Source organism: Stegastes partitus, unplaced genomic scaffold (assembly GCF_000690725.1).
Source record: "Stegastes partitus isolate 25-593 unplaced genomic scaffold, Stegastes_partitus-1.0.2 Scaffold1087, whole genome shotgun sequence".
Lineage (NCBI taxonomy): Eukaryota > Metazoa > Chordata > Actinopteri > Pomacentridae > Stegastes > Stegastes partitus.
This window is the reverse complement of record NW_007578818.1, coordinates 154,283-177,251: the sequence shown is the minus strand read 5'-3', so window position 1 is coordinate 177,251 and position 22,969 is coordinate 154,283. Positions and strand designations below refer to the sequence as shown.

General features: G+C 43.1%; 1 protein-coding gene across 9 annotated transcripts in view; it reads right to left on the bottom strand.

Annotated features, from left to right (window-relative positions):
• gabrb4 (gamma-aminobutyric acid type A receptor subunit beta4) overlaps positions 1-22,969 on the bottom strand; it is a 67,105-nt gene that overhangs the window by 10,037 nt on the left and 34,099 nt on the right. For all 9 annotated transcript variants that reach the window (XM_008295922.1, XM_008295925.1, XM_008295921.1 and 6 more), the window contains 4 exons: positions 19,452-19,519; positions 16,557-16,777; positions 5,569-5,651; positions 75-212 (listed from right to left, as the gene is read on the bottom strand). In XM_008295922.1, the coding sequence (XP_008294144.1) occupies positions 75-212; positions 5,569-5,651; positions 16,557-16,777; positions 19,452-19,519 (510 nt within the window). The remainder of the gene's footprint in view (positions 1-74; positions 213-5,568; positions 5,652-16,556; positions 16,778-19,451; positions 19,520-22,969) is intronic.

The following is a 22,969-nucleotide window of genomic DNA, read 5'->3' as shown; positions in this document are numbered from 1 at the left end:
ACGCCGAGACGTTTATGGATGTTGCTGGAATCATTTTCATGCATGCAGACTTTCAGCCTGATTAGCCGTCTCACCTGTAGTAAACCTGACCTCCCTGGACACCAGGCGGATGTCCACGATGGAGAACTGAGGTAACTCCAGCTTGTCGACGCCCGTCACGGCGCTGTCTCCTCCTTGCCAGAAAAACACGATGTCATCCGTGGTGTATCCATCTGTGTCAAGGTCAGAGCAAATTAGAGGAGAGGGAAACAAAACGCGGAGCGTAAATGTGATGAGGAAACAACCATTAAAGTTAACCACGCTTCTATTTAGAGTCTGCCGCATGAGGACGGATAATAAGTGGAAGTCGCTTTGACAAATCAAACACTTGTTCCTTCCGGTGTTAATTTAAACTCATTCAGAGCAGCATAGCAGTCTTAGTATTCTTCATCTGTTGCCTTATGGAGGCCACAGCATTACAAGAACATATCACATCATCCTGTAATTAGCTTATTTTGATCATCCTTTAACAAAAACTATGTCAAAGTACACATCTTATTTCGCAGTTCTAAGTTTCTAAGTCTCTAAAAAGCACTTATTTTTCTCTCTCTGTGTATCATTATTGAATTATTATTATCATCATTATTACACATATTGAATTTCCCTTCTGGGATAAATCAAGTATTTTTAATTTCATCAACATTATATAGTTTTGAGTTTTTCTATGAGAATAATTCCTTAAATTGCCTTAGATGCAACTCTACATCGTCCCTGCAGCTCACCTGTGACTTTGCTCAAACACTGTAAAACTAGTCTAACTGACACGAAGGCAAATTGTCAGACTGGAATAATTCAGCCATATATGTTCAAACTAGACACCAAGTCTAAGGAAGAAAGTGACACGAAGCCCCGTCCTGCAGCGACAGGATAAGTCTGTTACATATGAAACTCTGGAAGTCTGAATCTGTGTTTCTGAGACCGTCATCGGTACCCAACAGACAAGTTTAATACTGGGCTTGACTGCTCATTTTGCTCAAGACGTGTCTCCCAGCGTATAATAGTAACTTCATACAAACATGTTAACAAGGTGAAAAAGTTGATTTTAACAAACCTGAACGAGGGATAAGTCAATCAGGTTGAGCTAATAGCTAAGTATGAGGGATGTTTCATGAAGATATCACATCTTAAAGTGTGCTCGACCATTAACAACGCTGTGAAAGTACATGTTTTTTGTTTTTTTAAAAGATATTTTTTGGCTTTATTAGCTAGGACAGGAAAGTGGGGGAGAAGAATGGGGGAAGGACCTGCAGCAAAGGGCCATGAGTGGGACTCGAACCCGTGACCGCTGCGTTGGGGACTACAGCACCTGTACATGGGACGCCAGCGCAACCAGGTGAGCTATAGCGGCGCCCGAAAGTACATGTTTGATACAGTTCTGCAGCAAACATTCTGAACTTAAATGCCACCAACACGCAAAGGGATACAATCACTTAATAATCCAATGGCATAACTTTTGCATACAAATGAGCATCCGTTACATACAAGCCAGATGAGTTCCCACAGTGCTGATATAACCTACCAAAGCCAACCTTTTTGCCTACTGGAGCTTTAAATCTGGTGTCTGTGGCGACACACTAGGCTGCAACTAAAACCACCGAGGAGAAACGTCACCATTCAGGAGAAGGATTACAGCATAAAAAAAGAAAGCACTTGACGGTGAGGCATACGTGTTGACACCAGATGGGGGAAGTTCTGCACTGTGGGTTTAATGTTGTCTCCATAGTTGATCAAATATAAATGATTGTATTTCTCAAGTAGAGGTTGTGAAGCCAGACGGTGGGAGGAGACGGGGTTTAGGGAGACATTATTCTAAAATAGAAACATCCAAACTAACTCCATCAAAACACTTCTGTTCAGGGTCTAAATCCGTCAGCTGATCCCGTCCTGGGCCGTCCACACTCACTACGGAGCGCCGTTCATTCCCACCAGCGTGAATATTCATTAACATGTGCCGGTCGGTGTGACACCTCCCACCTCATTCTCATCTGGCAGCGCAATTGAAAGTGACCACAGCAGCAGATTTATGTCAATGGGCTGGTATGCGTTCACTGCGGAGCCATTTCTCAGTGTGGGAAGTGTTACTACATTTCACATTCTACTACCCCACGTCCAGCCCTGGATGGCATTAAGCTCACTAAGGGACTGGGATTCATTACCATTAAATCTCCCTCCGAGGTTATAGGCGAAGGAAATGTGACATTGTCCATGAAACTGAAACAACTGGCCGCCTCATAATCAATCACACCGACGGTTAACGTGCGCGCTTCATGCGAGCGCATAGCGTTCCATAAACAGCATAAACAGCAGATATTCTTGCAACTTTTTTTTTTAATTCGCCGCCTGTCCATATTTCATCGCTCACTGACGTCCTCGAGGGGAAACACTCGGCAGTTTTATCTCGAACAACGAGAACCGCAAAAATATCTGGCGTATTGAGCGAGTGTGCGTTTGATTGATGGGGCGGTCAATGAAAATGCTCCAGCAAATACAATTTTTAATTACAGCACAAGCACATTTTTCTCCTGGCTAATGATTTATCTAAATTAATGCTTTAAAAAAAAAAAAAGATGATGTGAAACAACTGTCATAAGTTATAGTGGATAATACAGAGCACAGTCTGCATTTTTTATTTTATTTTATTTTATTACTTATATGTATTTACAAAGATCAAACCACCTTTTATATCCCATAATGATCTTCCAGAGGAGCTCCACCAGGTTTATGTGTGGATGCCAGATTACTCATCAAAACGTGAAAGCAGTTTTGTGTCTCTTGAGAATTTGAGTTTGAGTTTGACAAAGGGGGAATTCACCAAAACAAACTGCTGCATGATGGGACATGCTGGGTTTTCTGAGCTTGACCCACACAAGGAAATGAAAGTCAGAATATTTCAGCCTCTGTTTAATTCATTTTGGCCTTTATTTAGCAAAATACCTGATCTGGAGAATCACAAGATTATTCTGTGACTCTTAATTTGGAAATCCAAGGTTCATATGCTACGTAACAAAATGTTGAACACTGTTACGTGCATTTCTGATTTCTAATATCTGTATGCAACGTGTCTGAATCGGAAATTACTTGGATAATATTTTATTAAACATTATATTTTATTAAATGTTTTTATGTGGGGTTAAAAGACAGCAAACTACAGTTGGACTATTCAAAAAAACAAAAACTGTATTTGGTATCGTAGCACTGAAACATGCTGATGTGGGGTTTATTCTCTGATGTAATCTGATTTAAGAACAAAACATGGCAATGAGTTCAACAAAGTTCTGGTTATGAAAGAAGAGGTTCATGACAAATAAGGAACAAAACAAACTGAACTGTTGGAAATATGCTTATTTGCTTTCTTGCTGACAATTAAATGGACCTTCACCGCTCTCATAACTATAAATATGAACCTTCTGCACACAGCTGGTTACCGCAGCTCACTGTAATAATGACTGGAAATAGGAAAACCAGTAGCCTGGCTCTGTCCAAACAGAAATAAATCTAACGGTCACTGCCTGGACTGTTACCTGGTGTCTCATCCTGTCAGCTGAGGCTACCTGGAAACCAGTAGGCTCATAATTCTGTTGCTAGTAATGGGACATTTCATTTTACCTATTTCACAGAGCTGTTTATTTATTGAATATCTGAAGCAGGACTACTTTGCTATAAATTCTGGGTAAATTAAGACTTTCTTTTACAAACTCCACACGTGACTGACTGTGTCGCAGCGTCAAATTCTGCCGCTCACTTCAACTTATAGAACAATTTACCAGCTACATGAATATGTTTACAAGGACAAGGAGGACAAAAAGGCGACAGCACTTCAATACTGTTAAACCCTCTCTAACCAAAGATGTTAAAATGAAGACTAAATGGTGAAGACGTAAAGAAAGAAAGAGTCAAGAGGGGAACCACAGGAAAAGTTTAAAGACGCCACAAAAGTGGTGCTAAAGTCATACGCTGGGCAGTCGCCTCTGTTTTGGAGGATAAAGCTGAGTTTGTGAGGTCAACAGTGAAGCTTCTGCTGGCTCTCTTCCACCCATGTGGCCGATGCTGGCGCTGACAGCGGCCCGCCGAGCCAACAGGGAGGGACGGAGGCTGGCGACAGCCAAGAGGTGAGCACAGGTAACATTAGGCAGCAGCAGAGGTGTTTTTTTTATGGTTACATTAATGTTGCTGAGGGATGGGGTTGCTTTGGTTATGCTGACGTTACCACTAACTCAGTTAGTTAGCAGGCATCATTGATCGTTACAGTGGAAGCACAGGTCTGATTTCTGAGGTAGAGGGATGATAAAACAACAGGTCCCATCCTGCAGCTTTCTGGGCCATTTTGTGCCTCTTTGCATAAAGTTGTTGTTGTGGTCGCTTTACAGGCGTTTGGAGTTTCACCTCTCTCTGCTCATTTTGTGTCTCTTTCTTGTTTTTCTTGTGTCTTTGTGGTCTCTTTGTGTCTCTTTCTGGTCTCTTTGTGTCTCTTTCTGGTCTCTTTGTGTCTCTGTCTGGTCTCTTTGTGTCTCTTCTGGTCTCTTTGTGTCTCTTTGTGTCTCTTTTAAGCCTCACTTCGGCTTCATTGCGTCTCTTTGAGGTCACTTTGTGGTAGTTTTGCATCTTTCGGTGCTCGTTCTGCATCTCTATGTGGCCTTTTCGTGTCTTATTTTGATCATTCTGGGTCTCACTTGGTGGCTCCTTGTGGTCAAACCAGAGCCGTCCTAATTCTCTGAGGCTCTGGGCAGGTAGGTCTTTTCAGTAATCCTTACATTAGCGTGCGGGTATCAGGTATAAGGCGGCTAATAATGTTTGAGATTAGTCAGATATAGATATAGTCAAATATAATAAAAACAACACTGGACAAACTGTTTGTTATGATGCAAAGGAACATACTAAATGGAAACTGCCCCAGAGGAACATACATCAGAGGGAGAATCAGTCCTAAATCTGATGTCCTGACGTCTGCAGTAAGGGCTGAAGTTCTGCAACTTTGCAGCACAACACAATCTGCTGACGGCTGCGTCCGACCACCTGGCTGAACTCTTACCACACATATGTTGATGTTAATTTTTCTATAATCCGTGTGATGTTGTGCATATGTCAATAAGCAATTTGAACAGGGGAGAATATGTATAACTTATGGACATCCGATATAAGTTGATGGCTGATATTAAACTATTTTAATTTATGCGGACATATTGAAAGTAAGGTTCCCGATATTCGTGTTATTATTTCAAGACGGAGAGGCGGCCTCATCTATCGGTCACACTGATGGGATCGTAATCAATGCACATCACCAGGCATCGGCACTTTTTTCCCTTACATCTCAAGGCAATAATCAACTCGAGGCGTCTGACAAATTAGCAAAGACGCCAAATATTTTACTAATACGCGACCAAAACAAATCTCACTTATGGTGATTTCATTTTTCGAGGCGACCTGCAGTGATTTTAGGTCCGTTTGCTTTTAAAGGTTGATCTAAGTTCAGTGGGCGTGCTCCTGCTGCGGGTGACAAAACGCCGATCAAGACTTGTGCTCGTTACTCACAGCTTTCAATCTCCAGAGTGCAGTTCTGTTCATCCAGAGGGTACCTCCTCAAGTCCATCATGCAAGCAGCAGTTGTGGTTATTCTGAGAGGAAAAAAAAGACAGAGCAGACAGAGCCATGCGGTCAACAACACAGACAATTAGGACTTTTTTTCTTACAAATGATGGAAAAGGTTAAGAGGGAGGTCATGGTTCAGCAGGATGCACAATATGATGAACCGCCAGCATCCCCCCGCCATGTACTCAAGCAGCACTTTAAAAGCAATTATTTTGTGGTTGTTTATTATAAACATGAAAGCACTGCAGCAGTTCAATAATTCACGACGGGCTTTTAAGCTTATATTATGGTGAAGACATTTTGCCGATACCACCTCTATCTTAATGGCTCTGATTGTATGTAACTGTGTAGGCCAATTTTTCTTAACCTCTTAAACCTTTTAAGGGTCATCAAGATCCGGAGGCTCTGCTTGTGCAGCAGAAGGCAGGGAGAGAAAAACCCGCTGCTCTCTTAGAATAAAAGGGCTGCTTTGTTTTTCAGCGGGAATTGTTCTATTTTTCCTACTTTTCCAGTGATTCATTTTTTTGTGTGTTTCCGAGAGACGTTATTCCTTTTTATGTGGATCACTAACTGCTCAGCCTCTGTAAGGGATTTTGTCGATGTGCGTTATTTATTGCTAGTTCCGAGATATGCATTTCTGCCAGGTAGCTTTGGGAAAGATGTATGCATTGCAGTTTATTAATGTCAATAAATCCAGTAGCCCAGGAAAACAGCTTTGGCTACAAATTACACATGTAGGGGTCTGTGGCATTTAACTGAGAGATATTTACCGGTGCAGCACATTTTAGTAATTACATTTCTCCTCTTCATACCAGCTGGTATGTGTTTGTCACACCAGCTCTCATTCGCTTACTGTCCTCCTGTGTAAATGAAATACAAAAATTAATTTTCAGCTCATCATCCCTGTGTCAGAAGCCGGCAGCACATCCACAGAGGAAGGTCTGATGTGCACGGTGTATGTCAGAGCGTGATGGGAGTGATAGAAAGTTTTACCCTTTAAAGGATGCAACACACTCTGGATGCATTATTAATCACGGTAACCACGAATGTTGCCACAGTCTGTGGTTTTACACTGATGCAGGGAGAAACCGTACACAGAAATCTACAATACTTAGAATTAGCAATATAGCAGATAATAGGCTGTTTGTGCTGGAAATATATTGCTGGAACACAGAGTCTGTAAATTGGTCACGCTGGCGTGAGCAGAGTTCTGTCGACAGGTAATTGGAAAACAAAATATGTTCTGCTGAAGCTGATTTGGTCAGATTAACACAGGAGGCATGTGGGGCTGCTGGGTCCATGATGGCAGAAGGCAGCAGAAGGGTAAAGAAAATTATACATAAACAAAACGTGTGACAGGTATGTGTTTATTATTCACAGTGACACAGAGCTGCATTCTGCTGCACAAGCATTAAGCTGCTCCGGCTGCGTTGTGTTGTGCTCGGCTGTACTGCACCTCCCTGCTGGCTCACAGCTCGTCTGCTGAGAGGCTATCGCAGGGCGGCTACTGCTACACGCTGTGGCCAGATAACATCATGCCTAATTACATTAATGGGAAAGGTCACTTGGCAATCATGAGTCCAGGCCAAAAGTTTTAAAAAAAAAAGGAGAGTTACCGTTAATAACATGGCCTGCAGTTGCATGGGGATGTGAATTTTTCTCTACCTTCTCAATAAGAACATTGCTGTTGTTTGGTCAGGTTTGGGTTCACAAACAACTTTGCTAAGTTTAGAGAAAGACCAGCTTTGGGTTAAAACAGAAGCTCTAACAATAAGCATGTGGTTGGTCACAGTAACTTCTCTGGTTATTGACTAGAAACATCCATCCATCATCTCTACACCACTTAATCCTCACTAGGGTCGTGGGGGGCTGGAGTCTATCCCAGCTGACTCAGGGTGAAGGCAGGTTCACCTGGACAGGTAACCAGTCTATCACAGGGCTACACTTAGAGACAGACAACCAAGCACACTCACATTCACACCTACGGACAATTTACAATCACCAATTAACCTCAACATGTTTTTTGGACCTTGTGGGAGGAAGCCGGAGAACCTGGAGAGAACCCACGCTGCACGGGGAGAACATGGAGACTCCACGTAGAAAGATCCCGGGTGTCCTCACCGGGACGCGAACCGGCGACCTTCTTGCTGCGAGGCAACAGTGCTACCCACTGCGCCACCCTGCAGCCCTGACCAGAAAAATAATCCCTTCCTGCTTTAAATGATTTCTCTCTAGAAAGTCCCCACCTCTCTGCCCCCCTGCCTCCTCCTGACTCGCTGCAGATTGAGCACACCAGCTCACCTACAACTCTGCTGAAACACTGTTGGTAAGTTGTAGAAGTGGAGTAATTCAGTGATATATATTTGAACTAAAAACCAAGAAAAACGACACAGAAAGCCTCCCGCTGCCAGCCCACCAGATCGGTTCCTTTGGTTTGCTGCCTGGCTGTTTGGCCGTCAGCACTCTGTGGTTTCAAGGTGTAAACATTCAGCCAGAATGCTGACTGCTCGTCTCCATCATGAGGTGTCGTCTGTCATGTAAAAAACACCACATGGACACGTTATCAAGGGAAAATGGAGAAAAAAAGATTTTCATCAGAGGGTAAAGGAAATGTTGGTTTTCCCAAGAGCTCCTTCACTGCCATGATTCTACTGATAAGCATGAGGTTAGTCTTATAGAACACTATTCACCACTGAACAGGAATCCCCTGTGTTAAAGTCCAGCGTTTTGCAGACCCGTCCATTAACCCCGACCACCTCCTTATGCAGACTTTGTGGCTCTATAGCTTCATCAAGTCATGTCTATAATGGACACTTGAGCCCCAAGTGATCCATGTAGCTGGTTTTTCTACGGGGGGACAGTCGCAAATGCAAAAACACAACTTCAGAAAGTATTTTGCAACTTGACTTAAACTACAAACAAGTTAAATTAAGACATCTTTGGATATTTGGCATTAGGAACACAACAAAAATGCAGCTAAATCGAATGAAATCTAAGTTTACTGCTCACTACTGAGGAAATTACTGTATTCCTAGTATATAGGGAGGAAAGAATGAGTAAACAAAACAAGTGTCTGATTTAAACATTCAATCCTGGAAGCACCTGGTACCACTATTTTTTTTTTTTTTTTTTTAAACTAAGCACCTTCCACTTCAAACTAGTAAGAAAATGAATGTCTCACCTTAATTTTTTAAAAAAAAATAACTGCAATAAAGACTGTAAATGTGTGATTCCAGGGGGTCTCAGGGTCTTGGACTTTAGTGACAATTCACTATGGAAGCGAGGTATCTTCCAAAACATTCTAAACACAGTATTTTTGGGGGGCATTTTTGCCTTTATTAGATGGGATAGTTGAAGAAGAGACAGTAGTAGGGGAAGAGAATGGGTGGCAGCAAAGGGCCACGAGTGGGATTCGAACCCACGGCCGCTGCATCGGAGACTGTACATGGGTCGCCAGCTCAACCAGGTGAGACAGAAAACACAGCATTTTATGAGGGTACAAAGAAACCGTGAGTCCAAAATAAGTCGAGCACATGACCAAATAAAATGATATAAAAAAAAGGTGTGGTGAAGTTGCACCAAGTGAAAAATGGAGCAAAAGTAAAATATGGAGACAATGCGCAGCCTTAAACCTCAAGTTGAAGTCAGGTCCTGTGTCCTCTGTGATCACAAACAGGAAGACACATCCTGTCAAGACACTCTTCTTAAAAGACAATACCCCCGGTACAGTAGCACAGTGAGGCAGTGGAATCCAGCAGCAGCTTAGAGTAATGGACAGAAATGAATTCTTTACCCCTTGGCAAAAAAAAAAAAAAAAAAGACACCCACTAGAAATAAAATTGACTTTATATGTGACAGTTAACAAGTCAGGAGAGAATCATCACTGAGTAGGCACGAGGTGGGACGGCTCACAGCGAGGGGATTTGGAAATGTCAGCAGATGTAGGTCAGCAACTTAGAGTCCCGCCAGAGCTGGTCAGCAGCCTCAGACCTGCACACCGACAATCAGCAGTCTGTGTAGCTCTCAAGACGATGTGCAACGTGTCGCTGTCACCTCACTGGACTGACCGCTAAGAGCCACAGGACATCTGTTTGGTTGCATATTTAACTTCTTTAAACTCACAACAATTCAAACACAATTCATGAACGAAACAAAGAGCTGAATAGCTTGTGTCTGAGCTAGTCATAAAAAAAAAGGTGAATTCCACTCCGTTTTAGAGGCTACTCTTGGCATTTCTGACCGAGTATCACGCCAACATAACACAACAACTAAAAGCAATCTGGAGGTGGATCCCAGAGGCCCAGCACTACAGACAGAGAGGCTTTTAGATATGTGAGCAATAGTTTTGACGCCTACACAGTCTGCTGCCGTATCCATCGCTGTGTGGTAGCTTGCTTACCAAAGAAGATCATTGTACTATCACAACGCTTGGCTTAATAAACAGAGGAACATGAGAGAGCAGATTCACAGGAATGGGAAGAGAGAAAACACAATCTGGCGAGAGCTTAGCTCAACAAAGCCCTCAATGCTCCCAGGACCCGGAGCACTATCAAACTGGCTTGTCAGTTTGCTGACAGTGATTCAGCCTCTCAACTCGCTGGCAAGTTAGAAAAACCTGCTCCACACTTTCTACTGACTCTGACTTCTTTTATTGATGTTCAAAATGACTTTGTTTGCAACATCTCCCCTGCACTGCTCCTCACACTCCTCCCTCCTCTCTCCTAAGAAGTATGGATCAAACTGTGGAGTGACTCAGAAGCAGAATTAGATGGTGATTGGTTGGGGCAGTTCTCCAGGTCTAAATTTTGAACCTGCATATGCAAAATCATTGTTCCATATTTGGCCTCTCAGAAATGAATTATGGACATGCATATGCTACATGCATAAATAATTTAGCCTCCACTCAATCGCTATTTACATGTCATCAACGACGGCGGTGGAAGAACTTCTCATATCTGCATCTAAGTATAAGTACCGCTGCACCATGTAGGCCCAAGACTCCATTTCAAGTACAAACCCTGCAGTCAAAACAATAAATAAAAGTACAGACACGATATTAGCAAAGTGTGTCAAAAGTAAAAGAATCTCCTCTCTCAGTAATATTATGAAACTTAACATCCATTATCTACACACCACTTAATCCTCACTAGGGTCATGGGGGCTGGAGTCTATCCCAGATGACTCAGGGTGAAGGGCAGGTTCACCTGGACAGGTAACCAGTCTATCACAGGGCCACACTTAGAGACAGACAACCAAGCACACTCACATTCACACCTACGGACAATTTACAATCACCAATTAACCTCAGCATGTTTTTGGACTGTGGGAGGAAGCCGGAGAACCCGGAGAGAACCCACGCTGCACGGGGAGAACATGGAGACTCCACGCAGAAAGATTCTGGTGCCCCCACCGGGACGCGAAACGGCGACCTTCTTGCTGCGAAGCAACAGTGCTAACCAACTGCGCCACCTTGCAGCCTTCAGTAATATTATTTTTTCTGGTATTTCTTAGCCTGATGATGCCGGCGTAGGCAGAAGTCTGGAAGGTAGATCTTCCGTCTCCTCTCTCGAGCTTCAAATGTGCAAAAGATTGCACTCATTTATGGCTTGACACGGGATGTAAAAGTCCTCTGTTCAACCTCATTATGCTGCTTTGTATCCTACCTGACCTGATCTGGTTTAAAATGCTGAGATCGACTAAAGAAGAAAACCACAATGAGCCACAACGAGGGGCAGAAGTCTACTGGAATTAAAACGGATGGGAGTTTTTCCTAATGAGGCCAACAAAACACTGCTTACCCCAGCTTTAATATTGATGCCTTAGTTCTTACTGCTGTCGCTAACTGAAGTGGAGCTAGTTTTAAATACACTTTAAAGATCTTTTGGTTCTTAAAGTCCTACTGAAGGGTCACATTTATGTTGTGATCCTCCAGTGGGTCACATATTTCATAACAATCCAAAAGTACAGCTCTTAAAGTTACTCTCCACCACTGATTATTAATCTATCGGACTAATCTGCGGCATAGGAATTAACACAACCACAGACTCTGGTCACTTTAGAAGGACTGGGCCAAAACTACAGAACTTCTTGCTCTAGCTGTTTGGTGCGGCTCACTGCAACCTTCACTTACAATTAATTCCTTATAATAAGTTCGATTTACAAAGAAGAACAACTATTAACTGCTTCTGTCACTTCATTCAATTTGATCAGATTTGTAGGGACGCCAGATGACGTGCGGAAGCTGACGCAGTCCAAAAAAGTTGGAATCTGACAGAATAAAGACTGCAGACACACAGAGAGAGAGAGAATGCACCATTCAACACTCAACGCCAGATCAATGGTGAATAAAGTGGAGAAGAAAAAAAAAAGAGGGTGAGGTTGTAAAGCAGAGACGCTGTCAGCTTGGGCTTAAAATAGAAGCGGTTGATCAACACAACCCTGATTAAAATCATAATGAAAAGTAGGAATCAAGGTAAATAAAGGCTGAGGAGAAGACAAACACCAGCAGCAGCAGCACATTTCAAGCGGCACGAGGTGCAGCAGTGTGTGTAATGTGATTGTCCACAGTTTGTATTCTGGTGCGCTCAGGAGCAGCACAGGGGACGGATCCAAACAAGAAAACGCATTTAAGGCGACGACGGAAACCCTCAAGAAGTCAGACCGGAGAGCCACAACATCCAAATGAACTCAACTGAGAATGTCTATTGTTAAAGTTTTTTGTTCTGGAGAAAAAAAAAAAAAGCGTCCACGCAACCCTTGGGCAAAGTCAAACATCTCAACAAAGAGATTTAATTACATGCTTACAGGAGGCATGTAAAGGTCCCGGAATCACTTCTGCATGTAGATTATGCACCGCTTCTAATTACTGTACGCTGCTGAAAAAACTGGTCTGGAGGACAGAACCAAGATGCCATCTGCCGCGCACCGTTACTGCAGCGCGGAACGATAACTGTGTGTCTGAAGATGGGATGTTGGTGTCCCTAGCAACAGCTTTCTGTTTCGTGCATGCATAAAAGCAGCAGAGGTGCAAATGCAAGTGTAATACCATCTCCTTCTGGCACTAGTCCATCTTACGATGCTGCTCCGGCTCCCGTAGGGAAGTGCAGGCGGCGCTCTGAGCGGAGCAGCTGGGAATGTTTATTCAGATCAGGTGGAGCAGCGTAGTTTTGGTGCCGTTTTGGCATCAGAGTCTCCTGCGGCTCCACCTGCTCTAATTGGAGGCGGCACCGAGTTTTTCATCTTGTAAATATTTAAAAACTATCAAAGGTACATTTTTAATGAGAGTAAAGCAGAGCACGGACTTTATGGTTTATTCTTACTAATAATGTGATGTTAAAGGCTTCTATTAAAGAGCAGCAGGAGTCGGGCGAGAGGAGCTGATCTGATTTATGGAGGCACAAGCCAACAGGACATTTCATTAGGCGTTGACAGATACAGTTGTTTATATTTGGAGTAACACAAACTCCAACAGAAAACTTTCTTTAAATTCCCTTTTACATGTTTTGGGAACTTTGCAGTATTTACCCTTCACTTTTCATTATTATGATTATTAGGGCCCGACTGATTTATCGGCTGGCCGATTAAATCAGTCGATTGTAGGCCTTTTCAAAATACTCGTAATCGGCCGGAGTTTTACCGATTAATCGCCGATATATTCTTAATTTCTCATAAAACAGTGAATTCTGTCAAGTGTCGGAGTCACTTTCGTAAATTCATTTTGTACAATTTGATTTTGTAACAAGACAAATATTCTCCGTGGCTAAAGCGTGTAAAAACACTTCAGCAACACCATGAAAAGCTCCAGTTTGGCTGCTGCTTGTTGTAAACTTTGCTCATGGAGATGATGAAGGGTTAAGATCACTGACCAACGTTCAGCGGTGAGATCACTCACTCTGCCGCAAAGTCACCAGCACACAGAGCCTCACGCTGACAGAGAGCTACAGCTTTTTAAACTTTTTAACTAACTTATAACTTACATTTTGATTAACTTATTCTCATCAACTTTAAAGAACGCTCAGTCTTTGCATAAATAACGTTCTGCAGTAACTTCACTCATCATGTTGCTGATATAAACCTGTGGCCAAAAACTAAAGTCATCAGTACAGCTGGTAGCTATATTCATGCTCCATAGAAAGAACAATGCACATTTAAAATAAAATACCCACACTACAGACATATTTGTTAGGAAAACTTATTTTTTAACTGATGCATATTATGTTTAATGCTTTGTTGCATGTTTTTAAAACTTCTCTCTGCTGTAAAGTTAAACAAATAGTAAAGTACAAACAGTAAAATGTTCTGCCTGTGATTCACATCTTTGTGGTTGTAGCATTAAGGGACCAAAAAAGAAGCTATTTTATTCATTACATATTTTTTAATTAATCAGCCAATTAATCGGTTATCAGATTTTTTTTTTTTGCTAAATATCAGCATCAGCCTCAAAACATCCATATCATTCGAGCCCTATTGATTATTCTATATCATTATGACTGATTGGGTTTTGCTGTGGGCGGGACGTTGTTCAACACCACAGAGCAACATCAGCGCTGGAGTAGCACAACATTAAATCAACGTTTTTATTTTAAAATCAGATATCAGTGACAAACCCAAAACTGAGAAAAAAAAAAGCTGAACATCAGATCCGATGAGCAGCCAAACCAATAATCCGTCTCTGTTGACTTTGATAACGTATTCCTTGTAGTGATAATATATTCATCTGACTCCAGACCTGCTGACCAGACATGTGAGGACAGACTGCTCCTGTCTGGTCACCAGCTAAATTTAGTTCGCCACGCCGATGCATAATTGTCACATCTCGCAGATATTTATTTGCCACTTCTACATCAGTCGGGCTGCATTTCTGTCGGAGCAATAATAGTCCTGTGAAGAGTCATGAAAGGGAGAAAAGCAAAACTTTTGCCATCACGTCTCCTTTTGTGTCAGCACCAATTCGGTAATTCAGAGTTCCTGAATACTGATTACTGCATTAATAATTCATTACTTCATATGATCTAAACCTTGTCACTGCCATTTTCTTTTATTCATGGAACAAAACATGTTCCCGGCTCCTTTTGCCTCCATCAAATTACTTTATTTTAATGACTTGCGTTAAGAAAAGCAGCAATCCAGCTCCCGAGTACGAACAAAACCTCAAGACGTTCTCTTACTTTCAGCTGTGCCCAGGGGACTCTGGATGGGTCCCTCTGTGCACATTTGCTGTTGACTGAATTGTCTGGTTTGTCACCGTGATCTGGGACATGGAGGTGCTGTGCATTTTAAACCTTTTTTTAGCCTTTCTGGGTCAATGAACCTTCGCTCTAATGCACCCTTCACTCTCTGCACAAAGCTGCGATTGTTTGTCTGGGGTCACGCTTAGAACTTTACGGACCATTAGCTTTATAAATAAAACTTTAAAGTCTGTTTATTGTCACCAAAAATACATCTGTCATAACTCATCCCGCCACACAGTGATACCATCTTGTTTTTTCTGGGTGTAGGTTAGCTGCATTTTCCCCCCATTTGCCGTGTTACTGACAAATGACAGTATGTAATTAAAGCTATCACGAGGACTGCCACGCGTCTATCTTTAGCAGGTGGAAGGTGTGCTAAAAGTGCTGCTTTTTCTGGACAGTTCTGGTGATTCTTTCCACCCATGTATTATATATGCTAACCTCGTCTCGGGTCGGAGGGAGGTGAGGCCGGCACGCATGAAATATTTTTACTGTATATACATATTTTCTCAGAGGCTTCGACTTCTTGCATTATTGAAGCTTCGGACAACTAAAACCCATCCAGGTCCTTTCCATACCGTACCAGCTTTCTCTTCGAGGCAACGTGTCGCACGAACGGGGGAAAAAAAATGCAGAGAAACACCCTGGATCAGGAACAGAACCCAGAGCCACATTTAGAGTCGAATTCACCCGACCGGTTTGGTTTTTGGACCTCAAGAGCAAACCGAGACCAGGTGTAGTTCTGTATTCTGTTACGATATAGTCAAATGTCTTCATCCCCTTCCATTAAAGAAAAGGCAAAATCCACAAAAGTCACTCAAATAACTAGAAACTGAAGAAAATAATAATAAATAAAAATTTGCTAAATTATAATTTAGTGAAATAAAACATTTATTATGAATTGTGGTTGAAAAGAATAATAATAAAAATAAAATTTTAAAAAAAGACCCAGACAAATTAGACACTTGATTGCAGTGATTGGCTCAACAAAATATTTGTTTACGGGTCCCATCAAGCTTGTTTTTTTTTAAAATATATATATTTCTGTTGAACCACAATTCAAAAAAATCAGCCGTACGTGTCTGAACCAGAAATTAATTCTGATGAAGAATCACCCCCAACCTGCAAGGTGACATGTTTGGTTTCTTAGGATTGTTATGCATACATCCTCAAAACCCAGATTTTTGAAACTGTCATCAGTACACCGAAGATAAAAATAACAAGGGGATCTTAAAATAATCAACCACAATATCTACTCAAAGCTGGCTAACATTAGCTACAATTAATAACCGGTCCAAGTAGGGCTGTGGCAGCAAATTATACTGAATATATACTGATGTTTTTTTTTTTTAAATTACTTATGAATTCCTCACTAAAGCCATAAGATGAAAAATGTGTGAGTTCTTCTTTTAAAAAATGACTCAGCATCACTGTAGCTCATTATTTTACCACAAAATTGCAGTTATGCACTTACAATTAACACTGATCATCTGTTACTAGAAGCGTTTGCCAGTTTGTGTGAATTAAAAAGCCTCATAATGCTTTCATTTTTTTAAAAAGTGCAGCTTGTAGGAGAAGTCCAGCTCTACCAAGTAGAAAAAAAAAAAAAAACGTCAGCCTGATGAGCCTCATGCTGAAATGAAAAATCCTGATGAAAAGCCACCAGACCAGGTAGCATATGAAACACAGAGTTTTTCTTACCTCAGCCCGTACAGGACGGTGCCGTCCGGGTGCAGTCGGATCATCCGGTTTTTTACCGTCACACCATGAAGAAAGGACTTCTTGTCGTTAAGGAAGTAGGTGTCGGGGAGCCACAGCTGGTCTGCTACACGGTTGTCCAGAGTCAGGTTCAGGTTCAGCTCACCGTAGGCCAAACGCTTGTCTCGCCAACTCTGCTGGAAATACATTGTGATGGTATAGTCCTGGAGGGAATGACGGGAAAAATAATATGAATTTACAGAGAAGAAAAAATATATATATTCATCTCTGTTCATCTGATGTTCCATATCAGCATATCTGTGTGGAATTAAGAGATAATTGATGACCCGTTCAGATACCAGCAGACATGGGTGATCAAACTGTTAGTAACAAATAAAAACAGATCTGATAAATTGATTAGTAATTATTGTCAGTTTTAAAACAGCAATCGAAAGACAGCACTATAAATTATATAGCCAACAAGAACAAAGTGATGCATTAAAAAAACACAAAACTCTATTCAGTCCTTTACCAAAAGAAAGACAAAACTAAATACATGAATGATCACAAGATCTGGAAAACAGTTTTTAAATCGGCTCAGCATCTGTATCAGCACAGAGTAGGATTAGCACACAGGCAGGCTTCTTTATAACACCTAGCTGGAGATGTAATGTCTGTCGTCTAATGCATCAACATCCCTGTCATCAAAGTAGTGTCATAAATAAAAAACCACACCGGCTTCATGTAAAAAAATACAAGTGAATTAAAGTATAATAAAGTTTAGCATGAAGATATCTAGCATCCCTGACAATATGATGTAATATTCATGATATGAAGTGTTTCGTGCTGAAACGTGTCACCTCTGAGCTACTACCGTCCTCTCATTGGTTGCTAAGAATGAACAACTTCACATGCAAATATAGGAAACGAACTCTATATTACCTTCAGAAAAACACAAACATTTTGACATTTGATTGCATACAAAAACACAGCGAGCGGTTACATTAACATTTCACGTGTTTAATCTGGAAGAGCAGTTTTTATATCTCACAAAATATCCGCTGTGACGGAGAACTAAACATGAAGTTACCACGTTTCTGCTGCGCATCTCATGAATCAAAGACTCTGTACGAGAGGAGACGTACATCAATCATAAACAAACACGTTTAAAACAAAGTCTGCCGCAAGACAAACTCAAAGAGGGTGAAAGAAAACAACAGGAAGCAGACATGTGGGAGGAGTGACGACGCCACACTGAGCGAAATAAAGAGAGCGCCGAGAGACAGAGTGACGTCATGGCTCAGACGTCGGCCATATTGCTTTCTTCACCGCTCGGCCTGCATTTCTGTCAGAGCTGAAGGATTCGCCCCGAACTACCTGCAGAGATTATACTGCGACCAGCAGGTCAACGTAAAACACCTCGTCGGATGCTGTTCTCATCGTGACAACCGAGGTTTCACTCAGTAACAATGAATGTAAAACACATGACGCCCTGCAGCCTTCACCCTGCTCTGGCCGGTCAGTCCAGCTGATCCGTCTAAAGCACATCTGGCAGCGCTCGTAGCCGGGAAGCCAGAGAGGGATCACGTCTGTCAGAGCACCAGCAGCTCCTTCTGGTCGTTCGGATTAGTTCCTCTATTACTGCACAACTACACCGCATTCCCATGTTTGTTCTTTAAGAGGTTAAACCGTGAAATATTTCCAGTCTGACAGAGCCGCAGTGTTCTCACAGAAGCCCAGAGTTTGCATCCTGTGTGGACTTCAGTCATTGTTTTGTTAGCCTTCGGTGTCAAGAGTGTACGGCAGCTTTGGTAAAAACATCACTTTATGGTTTTTATTGATAGCAAGAGTTAGAAGCTCGGTTTGGCTTTGGTACCAAAACTGGTTTATAGAAATAGAACAAATTGGAAATACAACCCTTGTACATGTTTAAAACTTCTTATTTCTAGGCTGCCAAAGTGATGAACCTGTCCCATATATATGCAGTTAGCTGGAAAAGAGTAGTGAAATAAATGTGATGTATTTATTTATTTTTAATATATTTTTTGCAGGAAAGGGAGGAGAAGAATGAGGAGAGACCTGCAGCAAAGGGTCGTGAGCGGGAGTCGAACCCTCGACCTACAGCCCCTGTTCATGGGTCGCCCGCTCAGCTGGGTGAGCTACAGGGGCGCCTGTGATTTATTTATTTAACATGTATTTGTGATGTAACATGATTTAGAAGAAAACATATTTCCCTCAAAATGTTATCAAGAATGAAGTTTAGTTGTTGCTAATTATTTTGAGACAGGACACGACTGTATTGTCTCTCCATCAAGCTCCTCGTTGGCAGTGAGGTGGAGGCATGCAGCCCTCTAAAGCAGCGGTCCCCGACCACCAGGCCGCGGACCGGTACCGGGCCGTGGGTCATTTGGTACCGGCCGCACAGAAAGGAAAAAAAACAAACATTTTATTGGTTTATTTTTATTTCTAGCGGAGTCTGCAGGGTGTTTTATTTTGAAAAAAGACGAGCTCATCTTCCTGTCACATCCATCTGTGCTCGTTTCTCACACTTGACTCTGATTAGTTGTTTTTTTTTTGTCATGCTCGGCCGTTAAATAAAGCCGTCAGTCTAACTGAGGCCGAAATAAACAAACAAACATCTCAGGAGAGTTTCTTTGGAAAGTCGGAGGAAGAGAAACTTTTAAATAGAAAAAACTACTATTTTCTGTTATGTGTGCGATGACTGGTCCGTAGAAAATTGCCTAAAACTGGTCTGTGGTGCAAAAAAAGGTTGGAGACTGCTGCTCTAAAGTATCTCAGTGAAGGCGGCGGTGACAGAAGCTGCTGTGTGCGGGTTCACCGGCCACATCCTGGGTGGTGAGGACGAACATAGACAAGCCCAGCGAGGTTTCAACTTACCATGTTTACTTCTGAGATGGAGTCGATGCTTGCTATGTTGATGCTCATTCCTACGATGACTGGAGGACCTGCGGGAGCAAAAGGAAAGCTTGATGTCACCAAGAAGGTACAAAAAGAACAACATCCATCCGCTGTGCTGCACTAAAGGAGGAGCAGGGATGGTTTAAAACTTCTGTTTAACCTACTTTTAATTGCACTTAAGTTAGATTTTGTTTACTGGCGAATGCAAAACCAATAAGAGAGCGACTGTCCTCTCTTTACAGAGCTTCAACTCAGACCGAACTCCTTCATCTGTCCTGCAACAGCCCCAGTTAACAGACAGAAGATCACTCTATCTTCAGCCACATTTTAAAGCAAACTGCTGCTCAGACACACATATTCCGTCCAACATGGCGGTGAGACTGTACGCAAAGCACAATGCAAAGATCAGTTCCTCCCAGAAGCTTACGAGGCAACACAGAGGAAATGCACTCATCCACGCTAATTCGTAGAGGGGCAGCTCATGTGAAGGAACACGGAGAACAAACCATGCCTCATTTACATGATTACAGTACATGTTGTAGACATGTAAGCAGCTCTGCACGTCGGCTCCCTTACATGTACCGTAAACACTTCGGCCCACTTCGGTATTCAGACACCTTTAGCTTTACAAGGATCATCCATTCACAGAGACACGGATACACCTACATTGTCTCCAACTTCAGAGAATATTCATGAAATATTCAGAAGCAAAATATGTACTTAACATCTGTGTGCTTACAATATACTTTGAATAATTGCTATGATAAATTACCACGCGCTGGGGTATTCCCTGAGCCTCCAGCTCGCACAAACTTGATTAATTTTGTTGGCGTCGGCTCTTTTCAGATTAGGTTTGATCCCAGCTACATTTTTTTTGCATCGCGCCACGACCACGTTCGGCCGACACAATGCTGCAGAAGGTAAACTGCAGAGAGAGCCGTTCGCGCCACATTTCGCTTGTTTTCCTGTTCTTTTTTCCGACGCCTGGCACCCTCCGCTCGAGAAGCTGTTACCCCAGGCAGTGGCCTTTGGGAGGGAACAGATTTGTTGCCACTGATTCTCGATGTTTTATTAATACAAATCCTCTCTCTTTCCACCATACGCCGCCCCCCTCTCGCTCTCTTCCCCCCCGTTCCTTCCCTCTTGTCACCTTTACTTTGCTTGATCAGGCCACAAAATATGAATTGCTGACACAGAAAACAAGAAAACAGCGCAAAAAATAGTGCAGCGATTGGTTCACGTGGCGGAGCTGAATCAGTACTTTCAGAGAGTGCTTCATGGGTTTATGGTGGAAATGCTATTTGCATAGGAATCATAAACAACACCCAAACAGCTGTACTGCGGTATGCGCTCCCCATATATCATCGTATTTAAAGGAGAACCAATTCTACGGCCTTCTACCTAAATGATAGAACGCAGCGGGTAAATGATTGCATTACTGTTCTTGCATATTTCCCCTCGATCCCCTTTTCTCTCTGTGCCGCTCTGTATTTATGTCCTTCTCACTGACTCACCAATTAATAACAAAACAGAAGCTGCTAAGTCCTGAACAGTAGAAGTTTGTTAAGATTTCCAACTTTTTATTTTTCCTCCCTTTAAAAAATTTGCACAATCAGCTTCCATCAGCAGCCTGAAAGAGAACGAAGCTTTAAAGAGTTCAAGTTGCACCGACGTGTCAGGTGGGAGTCATCTTTTAAAACTTTAGGAGGAGGTGCGGACCGTCGTGGCCCACTGTGACCCACGGATTCATGTTTAGGTCCTCTCAGAACACATCTACAACTTCTTTTCTGAATCATCTTAAAATAAAACACTTTGAAGGGGAAAAAAATACAATCTTGACAACCGGCAGGAGTCATGATGATGATGTTTATGGGTGTGCAAGTTCAGAGCCCGTAAGGATTTTTGACAACGTATAAAAACCGCTAATCTGTCCAAATATCGTCACCATGCAGGAAGAAAGACTCCAGAGGCCAAAGAAGGTTATTTAACTATACATGTGATTATAGGAGATGACTATAAATACATTCCAAGCGGAGCTGTCAGTCTGCGCTTTGACCTCACTGACTATAGTAATAACAGCATAGAGCCACAAACTGAGCGTCTGCTTCGGCTCCTCTTACATGAAATATGACTGGAATTAATACATAATCATTTACACGAGACTAATTAGTTTATTCAAACTGTTGTATTAAAGTGCGATTGGCCTCGATGGATTAAACAGCTTCTTTTTTCATGTTGTCCCAACATGAACCTAATTTATCAAACGGTTATGTGTGTACCGCATTAGTGCGTTTCAGAGTATCCCTGCACTCCAGAACAAATAAAAAGTAGACTTCAGAGAAAGTGTAACAGGGCCCGAGCACCCCAAGCAACTCAGAACCGACGGCTCAGTGACCTGGAGCGATCGGGAAGCCGAGACCATTGTCGACCGCGGCTCAAACAAATGCTTTAACACGCAGTTGTTTGCATGCTTGGCCAGCCTCAGACAGCCTCCTGCAGGGTGCACTTCAAGGATCTGACCCAGCGTGGGACCACAGAGATCGTTGTTTTGTCTGCGTCTGCACCAAAACTGTTCTCCATAAATCACTTTGTGCCTCGTTCACGAGTGATGAAGCGTCCTTACTGTGTCCACTGTTCTCGAATGCACTGTTGTAAAACTAGTAATTGTGTTTTAAATGTAAGAATATCCTGGTATGTTTAGATCACAGGAAGTGTAATAACGTTACTCTATGAAAAGCTGTATAAATAGGTCTTTAAAGTTTAAAAAAAAAAGCAAGTATTTCCTCTGCATTTATTATATCCCATGCACTGTACTGATACAGACATGAAGCTGGAAGCCATTAACTGCAGCCCAAGTCTCTGTCATGGTGGCCCACTGCTCACTAAACCCTCATCAGCCACACAGCTACAGAAACGACCTCATTCATCCACAACAATCAAAATTCAAACTAGTGAAAAAACAGCCAGAAAACTGCTTCGTTAAGAATTTGGCCGGACTCGGGCCGGACTGGAGCACGGCGACGGCGGAGCCCCTCTGGGGGCCGGACTGGAGCCGGCTACGGAGCCCCTCTGGGGGCCGGACTGGAGCACGGCGACGGCAGCGCGATTCTGGCGGCCGGACTCGGGCCCGACTGGAGCACGGCGAAGGCGGAGCCCCTCTGGCGGCCGGACTCGGGCATGGCGACGGCGTAGCGTCACTGGGGGCCGGACTGGAGCACGGCGACGGCGGAGACCCTCTGGGGGCCGGACTCGGGGCGGACTGGAGCACTGCGACGGCGGAGCCCCTCTGGGGGCCGGACTCGGGCCGGACTGGAGCACTGCGACGGCGGCGCCCCTCTGGGGGCCGGACTGGAGCACGGCCACGGCGGAGCCCCTCTGGGGGCCGGACTCGGGCCGGACTGGAGCACTGCGACGGCGGAGCCCCTCTGGGGGCCGGACTCCGACCGGACTGGAGCACGGCGACGGCGTAGCGCCACTGGGGGCCGGACTCGGGCCGG